A 19,005-nucleotide genomic window follows, 5' to 3' on the forward strand; every position below is an offset into this window, starting at 1 on the left:
ATCTAAATTTGCCTAATTTGGTGTATAGATCAAAATGGCAAGAACCCGAAGTGGAGCTGGAAATGCAAATAGAAATCAGCAACCTCAACCCCAAGTGATGGAACAGGTGCCTATAGCAGAAGCTGCATAAGAACCAGTCACAATGACTGGTGTACAAGCCATGATTCGGGCTATGATGGCCGAACAAAGGGAAAAGATGAGACAACTATTGCTGAATAATAGGGATGAACCCTCAATGCATGTCGAACAACCTGAACTGAATGACAGACAGTTAGAAGAAGGGGACGATAGTAGGACTGTTGGTCAAGCGGAACCCATAGAGGCAAAAAGGAATAACTCGGAGAAGGAAATCAACAGAGATGGGCGTATGTATAAGAATTTCTTGGGCACCAAACTGCCAAGTCTTGCCGGAAGCCCAAAACCTGTAGAGATTATGGACTGGATCTCCGAAATGGAGATGGTATTTGAAAGCTACAACTGTAGCGACAAGTAGAAAAATGTTTTTGAGGTCATACAACTGAAGACCGGAGTTTTAAGCTGGTGGAAGTTATTGGCAGACACGATGCCACATGGAGAAGCCCTGAAAATGTCTTGGGAAATGTTCTTGGAGCAGTTAAAGATGCAGTACTGCTCAGAGATAGATTTGATAGATCTAAACAATGAATTTCAGAACTTGAAGAAAGGGAAAATGAGCATTGACGACTATGCTACTACGTTACCGAAAAGATGAAGTTATTTCCATACTTAGTGCCAACTGAACTCTCAAAATTGAGAGGTTCGCAAACGCACTGCCAGCCGACCTTGGCCCAACGGTCAAGATGGCAGCTACTCCGAAGACAACAGTCCGAGCAACTAAAAATGTGGAGACCCAGTTAAAGGAAAGGGGTCAGGAGAGCGCAGAGGTTGGTGAGAAAAGAAAGTCTGATGGATCTTCGAAGTCCAACAAGAAAAGTAAATTCTCGAAGTCTGATTCGAGAGGAAGAAGAGGCGAAGCAAAATGGTGTGATAAATGTAAGAAGAAACATGTTGGGAAATGTGGCGAGGAGGTCACTTGTCTTAAATGTGGAAAGCCGGAGCACTACGCCAATGAGTGCACATCTAACAAAAGGGTGTGCTATGGATGTCACGAAGAAGGGCACATTTTGAAGGATTGCCTGAAGAAGAAGGATGCAGCAAGGCCTAATTTCCCACCAAAGCCAAAAGCCAGAGCTTTCCAGATGACATTGGAAGCCGCAAAGGATGCAGCGGATGTCGTTTCAGGTACCTTTCTTGTAAATGGATTGCCTGTCAATTTATTGTTTGATTCCGGAGCGAATTTCTTCTTTATATCACATTAATTTGGTGAAAGACTAGCATTGCCTATAGAAAAACTTGATAATGCCCTAATTTTAGAAGTTTCTAGTGGCAAATTTATACCCGTTAGCGATTGTATTAAGAATATCGTTATTGACTTGAACGGAAACGAATTCCTCAAGGAGCTGTTACCCATTGAGTTGAATGGTTTCGACATTGTTCTAGGGATGGATTGGCTTAGTGCCAATGATGCCGAGATACTGTGCAAGAATAAAATAGTGAGAGTAAACCCGCCTGGAAAAGAGTCATTTATGGTATACGGAGACAAGCGCAGAGTAAATTCTGGAATCATTTCCCTAATGAAAGCCAGAAAATGTTTGTCTAAAGGATGCACCTCATACTTGGCATTCGTAATCGATGCTAAGAAGGAGAAAAAATATATGAAAAGTATACCAGTGGTGTGTGACTATTCAGAAGTTTTTCCCGAAAATATTCCTAGATTGCCCCCTGATAGACAAGTGGAGTTTAGAATAGACTTGTTACCAAGAACAACACCAATAGCAAAAGCACCATATCGATTAGCACCGACGGAGATGAAGAAGCTCATGACGCAACTTCAGGAGTTGTTGGACAACGATTTCATTAGACCTAGTTCATCGCCCTAGGGAGCTCAGGTGTTATTCGTAAAGAAGAAAGATGGGAGCATGAGAATGTGCATAGATTACAGAGAGCTGAACAAGGCAACAATAAAGAACAAGTACCTGTTGCCAAGAATTGATGACCTGTTCGATCAGCTGCAAGGTTCGAGCTATTTCTTGAAGATCGATCTTAGGTCAAGATATCATCAGCTAAAGGTGACAGAGTAGGATATTGAGAAGACTGCATTCAGAACAAGATATGGACAATATGAGTTCTTGGTTATGTCGTTTGGACTAACCAATGCTCCAGCAGCATTCATGGATTTGATGAACAGGGTTTGTAAACCATTCCTTGATAAATCTGTGATAGTGTTCATATATAATATTTTGATTTATTCAAAAAGCAAGCAGGAGCATGACAAGCATCTGCGAGAAGTGTTAGAAGTTCTGAAAAAGGTAGTGGACCCAGAGCATAGTTGGATGCTGACGAGGGAATTTTGGATTATAGGCCAGTAGATGTAAATAACTGTTGTAAGGCTTATAATGTACTGTTTATGCTTTTGGTCTGTATCGGAACATGACATCCCGAGGTTTTGTTATATAACGAAAACACACTTCTTTAAGAAATGCTTTGATAAATTTTTATCATATTTTGTTTTGGGGACAAATTCTGCAACACCTTTTGGAAGATTACTCTGATTTTATTTTAAAAGCATAAATTAAATTGGTCTTTTCTGGCCGTGAAATTTGGGGATGTCACAAAAAGCCCTCCAAATCTGATAACCACTGCATGACCATGATCAGGTCCTTTACCCCGTCGAACTCCAGGGACTTCATGTTGCTGAAGTCCTAATACTGCATCATCCCCCTCCCCTGGAGTCCCGCAACAACAACAGTTGCAGTGATTACGACAACAACAGCCTCTGAGATGGCAGCATAACACTCGTCAAACATCTCGATCATGGTGGTATTAATAGACCCAAATAACTCTAGGATCACCTCCCTAACAGCCATGGTTACTTGGGTGGTGATCATCTCACAAATCTCATCATTAGTCAAACCTGACCTCTCCGGGCCACCAACTCCTGATCCATAACCTCTATTGATCGCCATACTGAAAAAAAAAATCGAAACACATCAGAAAAGCCATAATTTATACTATTACAACATTACGGGATCACTAAACCCTCAGGGTTCGTGACTTCATTGATACACGTACGGGTCCTGTGCTTCCAGTAATACGGGCCCATACTACCTTCCACACCTACCTGTATTTGTCTAAAAGGATCGTCACGAACCACCCAACCACAAGTCCCAAAATCTAAGATATGCATACATCTTATACTCAATATATTGAGAGTGGCTAATCATTCCTCAAGCTGGCCTACTACAAACCATACTTACTCATCAAACTTCCACTAACCCTGCAGTCACTCGTGTATGCTAATCATACATAACACTGGATTCGATAGACAGTCGAATACTTGATTCTAACCTAAGCCCACAACCAGACAAGAAACATGAAATAAGGCTAAATCAAACATTCTCATGCTATAAAATCTTAGTTATGTACAACTATGATGCACACACTAAGCAACCACAGTAATAATGTTAGTTCCATATAGAATATCAAGAAATTCTCCTAGGCTATCAGGCATCATAAATCAGGCAATTCTATCATGCAATTCCTGAAGATCCCTAGGCTACAACTAACATGCAATCCTATCATATCATCAATACATAGAACAAGTGAGAGTATCTTGGGGAATACTTTCCTTGGCTCCGGATGATTGTACACATCGCATCCTTTCTGTCGATCTTTTTAGAGTTAATTTTTGAAAAATATTTTGTAGATCCTTAGTTTGAGTCTAGAATCCCACAAGTGTGCATCCAATTCTCTCAAACGAGGGCTCTGATACCAACTTGTAACATCCCAAAAATCGTAGTATAAATTTTTATTTTTCAAAGATCATTTTTATAAACCACGAGTCATACAATACCATATCTCCAAACATAGTCATAAAAATTAGAGTATCCACACATTTCTCAATATAAATCCTAGGATAATGTGTACAATCATGCCTTCACCTTGCCCAATCATCTGATATACCTGAAACCATGAAATCAAACTATAAGCATAAGCTTAGTGAATTCCTCCAAAATACCCCATACAACAAAACATATACAAACATGCATGTTGGGTCCACAATCTCCCGATTGGATTACCCCTGGCCCATAGTCTCCCAAATAGATTTCCCCTAGCTCACAGTCTCTCGACCGAATTGCCCCTCTGGCCCATAGTCTCCATACTGGATTACCCCTCTGGCCCACATTCTCCAAACTGGATTGCCATGGGTTTGTTGGCCTACGGACAAAGCAGTACCGCCTCAACCGACCCGCATTATGTCGACATATGCAACAAGTAAAATATAACCAGCAATACAGATAATCATATATTATGTACCAATCTAACAGATCACTACAACACAGTATCATCCTATATATCAGGATACACAACACAACCTAGTGGGCCGGCATTGGTGCCTTCCACCCACAAATCCAGTGAGGAAAACTCACCTCAAAGTCTAAAAGATTACCGAACTGATCATGAATCCAAATACCATCTCTACAAGTCACATATACAACAAACAAGAACCAAAACTCAATCTACAGCTTAAAAATACTCCAAATGACCTAAAGTCAAACTTGGTCAAAGTCAACGATCAACGGTCAAAAAGTCAAAAGTCAACATTCATCCAGATTACGCCATACGTAACAGCTCTAAGCCCAACGTAGAGCCTAAGATGGCAATTACGGGTGAAAATGAGGCTACACGCTACATAGCCAGAATTACACCCTACGTAATAAGATGTTGCCCAAACCCATCCATTAAGTGCGTAATATAGGAGGCCAACCCATCAAACTCTCAGATCTAATCAAAGTAACGTCCTAATGGATAAAGTTTCTGACTTTATCCATTTGCATGCATCCAAAGGACACCAAACCAAACCTTGGTTCCAAAAAGCCAAGTAATGATAAAAAAATCATGCATGGGAGGATGAGAGTGACCAAGCTCTCATTTTTATGACTTACTACTCTAAAATTGACTGGAAATGATACTCTAATGGCCTAGAATAGCTCATGCTCATAAGAACCAAGTTTACGGGGACAAAAACATGGAATTCTTAAGCATATACTATATCTATAATAACAACTCATCAAGGTGGAGACTTTATACCTCCTAGAGATGGATAAGGGAAAGGAAATTCTAGATCCAAACCTAATTTAAGCTTCTAAGCAACTCTGTCACCTTCTTCTTTCTTCAAAACGCACACAAAACGCTCTCAAGCACAAAAATGCACCAAAATGGAATTAGGGTTTCAAAGGGGATGTTTGGGAAGATGTAGGCTGATGATGGAAAGGCCTCAAGGGTATTAGAGCCTTTAAATATGGCTCAAAATCCCGAAATTAGGGTTTTGGGTTTGGGTCGCTACCCGCTGAGTAGCTTGATCTACGTAGGGCGTAGATCATTAAGTCCCCGATATCTGATTCCCTCCTATGCGCTGCGTAGGAGATAACCCTACGCTCTGCGTAGGATCAATCTTCACAATTCACATTAATTTTAATTGAAGAAATTTTACCTGCAAGGATCGGGTGTACATCATACTTCCTTAGAGCCGTCATTACCACTTTCTTTATTTCAACTGACTCTATACAATAAAGTCCATCACGTTCTTTACCCATCCTAATCAGGTTCCTCGAACGTAAGTCATCTATATAAAATAGATCATGTAAATAGGGTAGTGAGCAACCCAAGTCACGAGTTATTTTTCTGACATAAATCAAATTGCAATTAAAATTTGGCACATTCAAGATATTTTCCATTTTAAGGTTTGATGTTTGAATGTCACCAATGCCCTTAACATATATTGATTTCCCATTTGGTATAGTGACAGAAGTGGTGTTCTTGTCGATCATAGTCTTTGACCACTTTGTGAGATGCGTAACATGATCACTAGCACCCGATTCAATGATCGAATCACTTTATTTTTCGACCTTACCAGTCATATTCACTATGGGATTTGTCCTTTGTTCATTTGGCTTTGTTGATCTCAACAATTGGATCAATTTTTCATAGTCTTCTTTGGCAAGAGCGGGAGATTACTGTGGAGAATACCCACTAACGGCAGCAACAACATGTGAAGAGGATGGCTTCCCTTTATTTGGTTGATTCTTGGTGGTGGTGGACTTTGTAGACCACCAGTTGGGGTAACCAACGAGTTCGAGGCATACATCGATCGTATGCCCTGATTTCAGGCAATGAGAGCATCATCTGTTATCGTTCCTCTCATTCTTGTTCCTCTCTTCTTTCTTGTTGGAGTAATTCGATGCATTGTTTTTCATAGTAGTTCATGAACCCATCCTATTGTTGATTAGGAAAGTTGCAGCTTCTCCCACGGAATTCCTAGATATGCCGATTTTCTTTTGTTGTTCATCTTGACTCAGGAGATAATGTGTATTTCTTACTGTGGGAAGTGGATCCGTTCGATTTTTTTAGTAAAGAGTCTTATGTTGTGGCATGTGCAACGTCAGCTACCACATCAAAAAGGTGTCCAACTTGTCACGCCACATAGGCTGATGACCGGCTAAATAGGTAAAAAGTGACTAAACTGAATAAATTTTCGTGTTTTCTAGGCTTTTTTATTTATGAAAAAAAATTAAGACTTTTTAAAACTTTTCCCAAAATATTTGGATTTTACTGTAGAAATCTCATATATATATATATATATATATATATATATATATATATATATATATATATATAAGTTCAGGTTCATTTGAGACCATGCTAATTTTGTGAGACCGTGAGACCAAATCTAAAAATAATTTTAAAATGCAAAATAAAAGGAAAAATCCAAAAATTCTTTTTTTAATTATTATTTTCGGAACTTTATTTACCTAAAAAAAATTTAAAAAAATAAAAATAAATTACCGTTTTTTTTAAATACGTGAAATATTCTAATAGAATATTACACTGTACATATTCTAATGTGATTTTTAGAATGTTATAATATCTACTAGATTTGTCAGATATGTAGAATATTCTAATATTCTACTAGAATATGTAAAAAAATGTATTTTTTTTATTTTTTTTGGTATTTTTTTTGGAAAATATATATTTCGAAAATAATATTGGAAAATTTTTTTTGAAAATTTTCAATTATTTGCATTTTAAAAATGTTTTTGTTTTATCTACTAAATGAGTGGCTAGGATTGCGTCTCACGGTCTCACGAAATTAGGCGTCTCACATGAACCTAACCCTATATATATATATATATATATATATATATATATATATATATATATATATATATATATATATATATAATTTTCAAGTGATAGTAAAATAAAATTAAAATAAAAAAATAAAACAACGTGGTTTTCACCATTACTTAGTCAAGTCAAATAAAAGAAAATATAAAACACTAAATAATCATGTATAAATAGTAAATGTTAAGAGAAAATAAAATTAAAATAAAAAAATAAAACAACGTGGTTTTCACCATTACTTAGTCAAGTCAAATAAAAAATATATAAAAAACTAAATAATCATGTATAAATAGTAAATGTTAAGACACCATAATATTAAAATCCCCCGGAGTGAAACTGGATGTTGAGACATCACACCAAAACATCTTCTCCCATAAAAGCAAAAATTGACCCAAAGCAAAACCTATCTTACTCTGAAAGATGTGAACGTTCGACAATAATTTGGTTTATGAGGAGATGATTATGTTCGTCATTCAAGAATGTTGTAACACGATCATTTGGACAACCTATGTTTGACAAAGCTTAACACGGAAAACTTCAACGGATATATGATCAAGTCGTTCAACCCTTTCACGAGATGCCATAAACATATGGAATTTGGCAAAAGATTTTTCAATGCATAAAGTGGGATGGTATTGAGGTGACGTTTGTCTATTTCGGTGACAAAAATGAGATAAAATAAATAATATTTTTGATAAACAATAGAAAATTTAAACAATCTGTAATTCAAGAAAACCATAAATGAATAAAATTACAAATACTTTTGTGGGCGATGAGACCCCTCAATCTTTTCCAAGTTAAACAGGATTCACTTTTAATTAAACATGGCCGAATTTAACATCATGGTTCTTCTGCTAAGATAACAAATGGGCTAATAAGTAGGCCCATTCTATAATTTATCTTCCCTACTTGACTTGAATATAGTAAATTAGCTATGCAGAAAACTTGTCCTACGAAGACTAGTATCGTCTTGGCCCAGTCCCCGGCCCAAAGTAACCGTCAATTAAATCATTGCCTTGCCACTTATAAGTCGATATTTTATTTTTTTGTAGCTTTTACAAAAAATAAAATAAAATCTGGAAGTAGCAAATTTATAAAAATTATATTGTTTTATTATAAAAATACAAAAGGGGAAGAAGAATAGAATTTAATTTTGTGTTTTTTTAATCGGCAAATCTAATATACTCATAACTATTTTTACTTCAAATTATGTCTTAGAAGAGACTTGAACCCTCGATTTCGAAGGAAGACAACATCTGATCTCGTTGGTTTAGAAACCCTTTTTAAAATTTAATTTTTGTCTATGTATATGATATTCATCATATTGTTTGTCGTATTCATATTCGTTGTCATTGTCATTCATGTTAGTCATCTTCATCGTTTTGTATTTTTAAGTTGTAAACACCTTTGACATCTCCAAAATCATCTAGTAACAAGGGGCATTGATAATCTTATGCTAGTTTTTGTTATAATATTTTGATTTTGGCATGTTCAACTCGTTTTTGGCATCTTCAAGTGTTACGAGGTATTGTGATAAGGATCGATTCGAAATCGTCAATTTTCGATAAATTGAGAAAAAATAAGTCATTTCAGCAATTTCCTGAATAACCCATTAATGAAAATTACAACTCTTTAAATACTAATGTTGAGGGAAAATGCAAGCAATTTTGTATACGGAAGTTATGTGTATAATGTTTGTTGTTGAAAACCAGTCATATCTAAGTAATTCTGAATATTACACTTAGACAAGCTAAGTTATCAGACAATCTTTTATTTTATAGTGTAAAATGTTCAAGTTATCGAAGCTTGAAGTTGAAGTTATCCGATTTGGAGCTAATTAGATATGAGTGGTTTAAAGATCCCAGATGATGTACGAGTTGATATTGTTGAACATGAAGTTGCTTATATCATCCAGTTAAGACTTATTGTCCAGTCAAGTTGAAGATATTTTGAAGACTAGATTTGATCATATTTTATCTTGATAATCATACTTGTTGTTATCCCTGGAAGATATCAAATCTTATAAATTAGGGATTTAAATTTGTTTTGACGATCTGCAAATTGACTAGAAGGTCCTAGGAGGGCGCTCAGAAGGTCAAGTCAGGTGGTGATTGAAAAGATGTCTTAGGGTAATGAATGTGATGTAGGTGATTCCCATACCTGAACTATGTTGATCCTTATATAATTAGGGGTTGGAGCACTTTGAGTAGGGACAATCCAAATAGATTTGTCATGATGCAGAGGCATGGATTGGTCTAGTTATCCTTTGGTTGATATCTGCTGATTATAATTGGTGCAAAGTGAATCTCGGTAATGACACAAGCACTTCCTTGCACTGACGTCATCCCCCGTGTCCTACTCAACTGGCACGCGTGTGGAATGGGTGGTTCCTTGTTATCGAGTTGGTTTTGTCTTTCCGTCTGGCTTGGCCATCAGACAACGTAATTATGTATTGAGGTGCGAGGTTGCACGGTTACTAGGCAGCGAGCCAACGTTGGTGGTTATCCATGTGCTGGCTTATTATTAGGAGTACTTACTAAGATCTCGATTGACGTCGATGGGGACTTGTTGCCACGGCCCCGTTGTTCCATGATGTATCCTCAAAGATATGTTATCAATAATCATAATCTAGGTGTTTTTTTTTAAAATTGTATTGTATATATTAATCAACAACCTTCATATGTTGAAGGTTGGTGATTTATAAAAGTTTATTTTTGAGAGCTTTGTGTGAGTTCTTAGAGAGAGGTTGTGTGTTTATAACTGATTATATTCTTGGTTATCTTTATGTATTTTGTGTGCTTAAAAGTTTACAAATGAAGTAAGTTTTTAATTTTTGATTACTTTATGTTATTATTCCATGCTTCTACTGATTTATTTACATGTATTCAGATTTCGGGTCCAACAGAATATTTGTGGTCATGTATTGTCATGATAATTTGCTTGGGAAAAATCTTAATCGTAAGTAAAATAACCATACCTTTTGTTATTCTTCAAAAGTCTATATTTTTAACTTCTCATAATGGAATGCTTTCATCTTGGACTTGTAAGCAACGACGGTATTATATGTTTCATCCTATAGTTCTTCCAATTTTGTTAAAGTGAAATTTACATTCCTTTATTCTTTAATGTCCCACAATGCCAATGTGCCAATTCAACCGGTAAATGACAACTTTTCCATAAACTAGTTGGTAAGGGATCATGCCAATCAGTGTTTTAAAAGTGGTTTGATAAGCCCAAAGACAATGTCTAAGCTAAGAGGACAATATTTGCAATCATGCCTAACGAGTTTTTGTAAAATTTATTTAATTTGTTGATATATTGAACACTTTTATTTAACTACTCACTTGTAGATGATAAGTTGTAGCAATTTTTTGATTCACACCATATTTTTCGATAATTTTCCAAATTTAAAGCTTTTAAAATGTGATCGCCATCATTATTAATGATCACATGAGGGATTCCATGTAAAGCAAAATTATTTTTCTTTACAAATTTGTAAACAACATGGTGATCATTGGTTTTGGTAGTATCAGATCCTATCAACTTTGAGACATAATTAATGACCACAAAATTATAAAGATTACTGAAAGATATGTGAAAAGTACCCTGAATCATTTACCTATGATATCGAGAATGGTTCACGTGTGACTTAGATTGTTATCATATATGACATTGTCTTCTTAGTCACACAAGCATGAAATGCATAATTGAATTCCAGTTAGTAGGAATTTTAATATTAAATAACCATAAGTCAATTCCTTTAAGTGATTACTATTATTTGAGAGGATGGTTGAATCAATTTCATTTATTGGGTGGAAACGCCAAAGTTATACTAAAACCAATACATATTAATGTATGTGGTCATTATAAAACTATGTCCAAAAATAGTAAAGTTGTCTTACCTCTGTATTTTAAGGTTATTTCTTAGAGAATGAAGTATATATTCTCAAATGATTCCAACTAAATAAGTTTATTTAGAAACCATACAAGTTATGAAAGCTTACCTAAGTTCTCTTAATTAAAAGATTAGAGTTGCAAAGGCTATGTATGATGTATGACTTGTAGCAAACTAAAGTCCAATACTTTCATGTATATTTGTGTGATATTATATTCTACAAACCCACCAAGAAAAAAAAATGTTTGTTTCTTGGAATCATGAGTAATTAGAGAGATATATCTTATTATAATTAACATGTTATAGCCATGTAGATCTCAATGAAATTTTGAGAATTAATAGATACAAAACCTTCAATAGTCACCAGAAGATAACATGTCAGTCCTAAGAACTTAGTTATAAATACGCATCTGGAAACACCAAGAATTCATAGCATTGATGGAATTCTCCAACTACTTAATGATAGAGATGTCTAATTCTTGTTGTAGAATCTATATGGTAATCTAATTAGCCATCGAGAAACTCTATCAAATATAAAATCTAATAAATCATTTGAAGTCATGAATGTAGAGAAATAGTCCATGAAGAACAACCCAGCATAGAACTTATTTGATTCTCTGGTTGTAACTAATCTTATTGAGTACAAATGGATTTTCCAAGTGAAGATCTATCGGGTCATAAAATTACATACCTTTAATGCATGCTTATTGGTGAAATGTTTTCATAGTGTAGACTAAGAGGAAAACATCTCTCTAATTGCAATCATTAAATCTATTTAGATACTTATTCTAATATATGTATAATATGATTATGAGAAATGGATAATGGACTTTAAACCACATTCATAAATGGTTGATCGAGGATACAGATATAGTGCACCAAATTATTTTTCAGTACAAGGTGTCCTAATAGAATGTATAACTTTATATGAAGAAAAAGTTTAGGGACTTAAACTTCTATTGATGAAAAAATAGAAAGGGCTTGATATTGCTCATAACTAAGAAAAAATTATGGTTTGACATTAGAGCTAGTGGCAGCACCGCTACCATCATTATCTTGTATTGAGCGGATATCTGCGCATTGCGAAGAATAACCTATATAATTAATTTTTTTGAATGTACATGTTAAGATAATTAGACATTAACTATAAAATAATAACTCTTATATTAAGTTGATATAAATTTCTAATTATTTTGAACCATATTATAAAATAATAAAATACACATCTATTAAAATCATATAGTTACATAGCATCTACCCACGATTTGTGTTTAAATAAAACTAAACATGATTTTCGATTTAGTATTATAATTTAGCATTATGATTAATTAATTTAGAAATTACTTATCTATTGATTTTTTTTAAAAAAAAAATAGATCATGATGATTAATTGATATATAGACAAATTTTTGCAAGTTAAAACAATTTAAAATTTTCTCTTAATCAATTAAAAACCACTTATTTAAAAAATAAATAATGTTTTGATATTTTTATTTAGCTTAAATTGTTATTCTACATTACAATATTTAATACTTTTTAACTATTTTGAAAATAGTATTTGAATATATTTTTTTAAGTTTATTTTATATTTTGATTTATATTTTAGATTTAACATAATATTTAAATTAACAAATACATATATTATAATAATCATTTTAAAAGTCTATCAATAATAAGATAATATTTTGCATTTAATAACATATTTTAAATTAATAGATTAATTATAATAAGTTGAAAATTTAAATGTCATGGATGTTTTAAATGCATATGTTGATAGAAAAAATACTTCATTTATAATGTTGATACATAAAGTGACCCTCTTAAATTTGATGATCCGCAACCGTATCTCCTACCACAATCTGTTCTCCCTACCGCAATCTGTTTGGCTAGCACAACTGCAACATGAAGATGTCAACCACAGTTTTCTCATCCGCAATGAAGTTTTTAGTTACATCATCTGAATTGTTTTATTAGCATTGTATTAACCAATGAACCTTGCATGGTCACGATAAGTCAGTAGTTTAGTATTTTATATTCACTATGTAACTTTTTGAGACTCTATAAATAGAGTCCTATTCTTCAATGAAAACTTACCACTTCTTATCATTTCTTATCTCTTCTTATGATCTGTTGAAATCTTTTATAAAGATTATTCTCTATTATCTATATGTTACATCCAAGATCCTCTTCATCTTAAATTGATCACACTTACTAACTCGTGTTTGATTCCAAACCGTGTTAATAATCAGTTTGATGTATACTTGATATAACTTGTTGCTATTTATATTTCCTTTACATTTTTCACAATTTACTTTTCCACAACTAACTTTCTAACAATTCTAACTTATTATTGTTGAGCTGATATGGTCATTTGAGATTAACTTATTCCACAATCATATCTTGTACTAACGTTTGTTCAAGTGTTTCCCAAAGTTTTTCTCTCAACATATAATATATAAATATAGTATGATATGATGATATGATGTTATTAACATACTAATCAAAAGACAATGATTCTACAACAGTACACGAAATCGGTCTTGGATTAGAAAATGTTTTGCTACGAAAGATCTTATAAATATTATGCAGGAATCAAGATCCATGTGGATTAATATAAACAGAAAATTGGTCCCATTAAAAACATGAACATTGACCATCATTTTGTCCTTTCAAATCGTTGTAATAGTTCTCTTGAGTTTATATGTCGTTGGAACATTTTCTATTCTAAATATTTCTTCAAGATCCAGTCATCTGTCATGTGGTGTGGCTTCATACTTAATATTGCTTTTGATCCCCTTTTCCATCGCCCTTACCAACCTTCTTCCCGGCATTACACCTCCTTCGGTTCATTAGATCAAATGAACCTCCTCCAGCATGGGAATAGTACCATCCACAAACCCGATTTTGTTCTTGGCGAATAACACATTCGTCATCTTGTTTTGCTAATCATTATAATCTCCGTCTCAAAGTAGGTTTTTTCTAATGAAATTATGGTCGGCGTGATCTGCAACAATCAGAAAATAAGAATAAGATATGTACATGACTGACTTTTCTCAAGGATGTCGGCTAGCCGTTTCACCACCTCTTGTCATCCTTTAGTTTGATGCTAAGCTAGGGTTTTTAGAATTTGTTATGATATCATGATATATTTGATAAAGAAAAAGATAAATTATCTCCTTATTATTGAATGACATAGGGCGTGTTCGGCAAAACTAGTTGGTAGCGGGTAGTGGATAACATTTGATTTTGGAGCATTTTGTTTAGGTTAAAAGCTAAACACTCCTGTCGCCGAACGAGACTTTTTCTTTTTTACTAGCGTTTTCTTAAAAGCTAGAAGCCAAAAGTTCCCAAACGTTGCGTGTCAAGCACGCCCATAATCGCATACATCAAGATTTATACTAGCGTTTATAATGTAAATAAATTTGAGCATAAGGAAGAGATATAGATTTGAATGTGGATGACCACATAAGTTGATAAATCGGATAGAACATACAAGTCGTTTTTTGTTTGTACTCTTGTTAATGCTCAAACAAAGATTTTTTGTTTTGATTTTCCTTATTAGCTTCTTGATATGAGTTTGGTTTTTTCGTAAAGATTTTCTTTAAAAGGTTTGTTATCAATTCCTTTACTGTATTGATTTCTTAAATTAAAAAACTAATTGAAACTTTCTTCTCGATGACATTAATTTTTTGCCTAGATCGAAACTACAAAATTATTATGTACGTGGTTCGTTTTATTCGTAAAGGCTTTTTTTTTATATGATTATAGAAGTATTAAGGCATGAGAGATGACTATAACCACACTAAAGTCTAAAGTGTGCTAAGGCTATGATTTGTGTAGAAGTATCCTCCTATATGGTCTCAATATTGCTAGAGGGGGTTAATTCTTTTGCGGCTTTCTTCGTTTTTCAAGAAAATCACATTTCCAAAAAATTATCATGTTAAATTGGTTTCATGTGGAAGTCTTATTATAAGATTAGATTTGTATATTGTTCACAACTATCCCTTAGTAGTACCCGAGCTAAAAATATATATATGAATATAGAATGCAATCTATAAATTGATTATGATTTCTTTTAGAATCAGGATAACTTTTGAGATCGACTATTGGGTGTGTGCTAAATTACGAGAGTGGGAGAGTGAGCGAGGAAAGGGAAGAGTGGAGGAGACGAAGAGGACACTGTGGAGTAGGGAAGTGGTGGCAGGAAGAAAATGAGAGGAATATGGGTCAATTAAAATGAAGAGGAGGAATATGAGTGAAGTCGAATAACTTTATTCATATTCATAAATATATATAAAATGAAATTTTGAAAATGGGGGTAAAATAGTAATTGAAGAGTGTCTTATTACAGACCAAAACAAACAACACGGTTAAGTCCAACGACCAAATCTATAACCAAACTAATAAAATAAACAACACTGTTAAACCGGTAAATCAAAGACCAAATCTACAACCAAACTAATAGGGAAAAAAAAAAAAAAAAAAAAAAAACTAAATTGGTAACATTTACCATTTTTTTAATCATTTCTAATAAATAAGGTTTTTTTTTGTCACTTGTCACACTCATTCAATTTATCAAATATAATTTTGTGGTTATTTTGAATTATTTTTTTTCCACATGTCATTTTATGATTTTTTTTTCTATTTTATTAAATTTATATAATATTTTAATTTAATAGTTGCAATAAATGGATATCAATTTTATTAATAAACTTACATTTTAATTTCAAAATTCCAAAATTAAAGTTATTTAAATTACTTGTTTAAATTTAAAAGATAAAAAACATGTCAATTATAATAATTCACTTTAATACAACTCTTCATTAATACTATCATTAATATTATGTCATGTAGGTATATTAGGCAACTCATTTCAAAATTCAAATTTACATTTTCTAATTATATGTTAAATTTGAAGTTATAATAATTTTAAAATTTTGATATATCTCTTAATTAATAATTTATTTAAAATGACTTATTTAAAATAACTGATTAATAATTATAAATTTTTATTATAAAAATTTAATTAATTTTATAATTATGGTTCCCACGGATTATAAAATAATATATAATATATAGGTCTTACAACTAATTAATAAGAAAAGGGCCGTGGACCTACATTAGAGGGACAACACATGTCACATATCACAAGTGTCACCAACAAACCATGTGGTCAAAGTTTGACAAAGCAACTACAAAGACCAAACCACATGGTCAACATCAAACCGGCCCTTCAAAATTCATAAATAACAAGAATAAACAAATTTGCAACATATCGGAAAGACGGAAACACTTTAAACTTGTTTATATTAGTTTGTTGATAGTCAAAGAACAAAGAAATAATCAAGAACAACATATAAATTATAGTAAATAGTTAAATACCCTTTTCTTCTTTCATTTAAGTAATGGCTACTTTGATTAAACAATATAATCCTATAATTTCTTTTCTTCAATTCGTCTTTTTCAAAACCTTTGAAAGCCCACGGATAGTTGATGGTGTAGTTCTGCAACAACCACCAATGAGTTTAGCTCCAGAATCATGCCATCTTTTCGCTAAAACCTTGAACTTTTCATCATTGAAACACTTCGATGGCTGCATATAAAAAAAAAAACCATCATCAAACGCAAACATAAACAAACACCTTCCATTCAAACACATCATCTTTCTGGAATCAAAAAACTCACCAGCCATCTTTTTGCAACACCATCCCATGTCTCACCACTATTTGGGTAAACCACAATCACTTTCTCAGTTAACTGCACAATAATCACAAATTTTCAACAAAAAAGAAATGAAACCAAGAATTGTATCATCGATCATGATTCATGATTATCGATTGATTTACCTCATTGAATTTATGGATGAGATTATGAACAAACTGAGGTGGAGCACAGTTTATCCCAACAGCTACGATTTTTTTGCTCTTGTTAATAACTTCAAGGCACTCTGCAAAGCTCTCACCTGAAGGAGCGTTTACACCATCGACAGAACTGAAACAAATCCATGATGGGATTTCAATGTTTTCTTCTTCCAGTAATTCTGCAACTGCCTGTGTTCGATTAGCAGCTTTAGGATCTAGAGTTTTGTGAAGATTATTTCAAGATTTTTTAAAGGAAATGAGGGAAGTGATTAATTAATTACTTGGGCTTCTAGCTTATTGGGAATCGTTTCAAAAGCAAGAAGATCAGGACCAGCTTCAACAAGAACTTGCAGTCTCCGACGATGAAAATCTTTGAGTTTATTCAAATCCACATCTGCTCCATAACACCCACTGTATGTGTAGAAGAAAACAGAGTACGTATTAGAAATTCAAATACTTCAAAGAACAACATTATGAGAAACAGAAGAAGCAAATTTTATATAGCATATCGCATTCGAATTGTTTACCTGTATTCTGAGCCATCGGCAAGATATGCACCATAGCTTCCAATGGAGGCTGCAACTAGAGCTCTGTTATATGAATGATCGCGAATCTTTTCAACAGTTTCCCAGAAAAGATCACGGGCTTCGGTAGCCAACTTGACACTCTTTTCGAGTAGTTCTTCACTTTGTTCAAGGGAAAGTCCTCTAGACATGAACCCAGGAAGCGTAGCCTGCGATTAAAACATAATCTTAAGAAATCAATGGAATTAGGGTTCAGGTTGACATGAAGATGTAATGTGTAGTGTGTACAAACCTGATATGAAGAAGTTACGATTATATCAGCACCAGCCTCCAGATATTCCAAGTGGACCTGTTCATTGATTGATACATTTTATTCAAATCCCCATTTACATTTAAAGCTCTAATTTTTACAGGTAAACCGAGAACAACGTAATGTACTACTTACCTTGGAGATGAGATGAGGGCTATTGATTAAACAAAGTGCGCTCCATAGAGGGTCGTTTATGGAGGCGCCATGAATCTCTAGTTGTGTGGCGAAGCCGCCGTCGATGACGGCGCATCCACCGGCTTTTTGTATGAAATCTTCCAACAATCCCGCCCTTTCTTGCTCCTCCTTGGCCTCGAATAACACACCCATTTCTTAGGAGTTTTACTTGTTCAAACTGAAATGAGTAAACCCTAAATAATATGGTGTCTTACAATACACAACACAACACAATAAACAGGCTGTATTTCTTGGAGAACAGCAGGGTTGGGATGGAAAGAGGCGACGGTGGGAGTTGGTATTTAAAGGCGTTGATGGCGGAGGAAGACATGAAGCACCGTCTGAATGGGGACGCGTATTACATTTAGATTCTTACTTGACTTCCACTTTGCCTAATTCTTTATACTTAATTCTGCATTCCAATTCTTTCTGCGTTATGAAGACGACTTCTCCGGACAAATTTATCTTTTTCAAAACATAAATATATATTTTTTACTTTTTTTTCCCCCTTTTTCTAAATAATATTCATCTAATTTAATAGAGCCCATTATTTGATTATTACAAATTTAAGATTGTCATGGTAAATTTCATGGATTAATCGATAAAATAGTGTCATTAAGATCGTGATCCCAATCATAGGATAGTGAATGATTTAAAAATCGGTTCGAACGACCGGGTTGAACCGGTCGGACCGGGACCGGAACCGAAGAGAAGAGCGGTTCAAAAACGATTGGTTTTATGTCAATTTCTAGACCGAATCGAACTGGACGGTTTCTTCAAAAACTGGGTTAAACCAGCGTGACAGAACCTGTAAAAAATCGTTTGAACTGTTTTATTGGACTTAAATAGTTGGATTTCACATAGCCCATTAAAAAACAATCAATTTCCAAATAAAATTGAATAGCTCGATCGACCAGGTTATCCGAAATATACACAACTCGAACGCTGACGCACACCACTGCTAGATGTAGATCAACG

General features: G+C 33.9%; 1 protein-coding gene across 1 annotated transcript; it reads right to left on the reverse strand.

Annotated features, from left to right (window-relative positions):
* Nucleotides 1-16,436: 16,436 nt before the first annotated feature.
* On the reverse strand, nt 16,437-18,423 carry HMT-1 (Homocysteine S-methyltransferase family protein). The gene is made up of 7 exons (XM_079041137.1): nt 17,989-18,423; nt 17,836-17,892; nt 17,547-17,752; nt 17,301-17,430; nt 17,005-17,208; nt 16,844-16,915; nt 16,437-16,751 (listed from the first exon to the last, which is right to left on the reverse strand). Exons 1-7 carry the CDS (start codon nt 18,178-18,180, stop codon nt 16,608-16,610), a joined length of 1,005 nt encoding a protein of 334 aa, XP_078897263.1. The 5' UTR covers nt 18,181-18,423; the 3' UTR covers nt 16,437-16,607.
* Between the last annotated feature and the right edge of the window lie 582 nt (nt 18,424-19,005).

The sequence above is a fragment of the Lactuca virosa genome, chromosome 4, assembly GCF_052849685.1.
Source record: "Lactuca virosa cultivar CGN04683 chromosome 4, Lactuca_virosa_CGN04683_v6, whole genome shotgun sequence".
Taxonomy (NCBI): domain Eukaryota; kingdom Viridiplantae; phylum Streptophyta; class Magnoliopsida; order Asterales; family Asteraceae; genus Lactuca; species Lactuca virosa.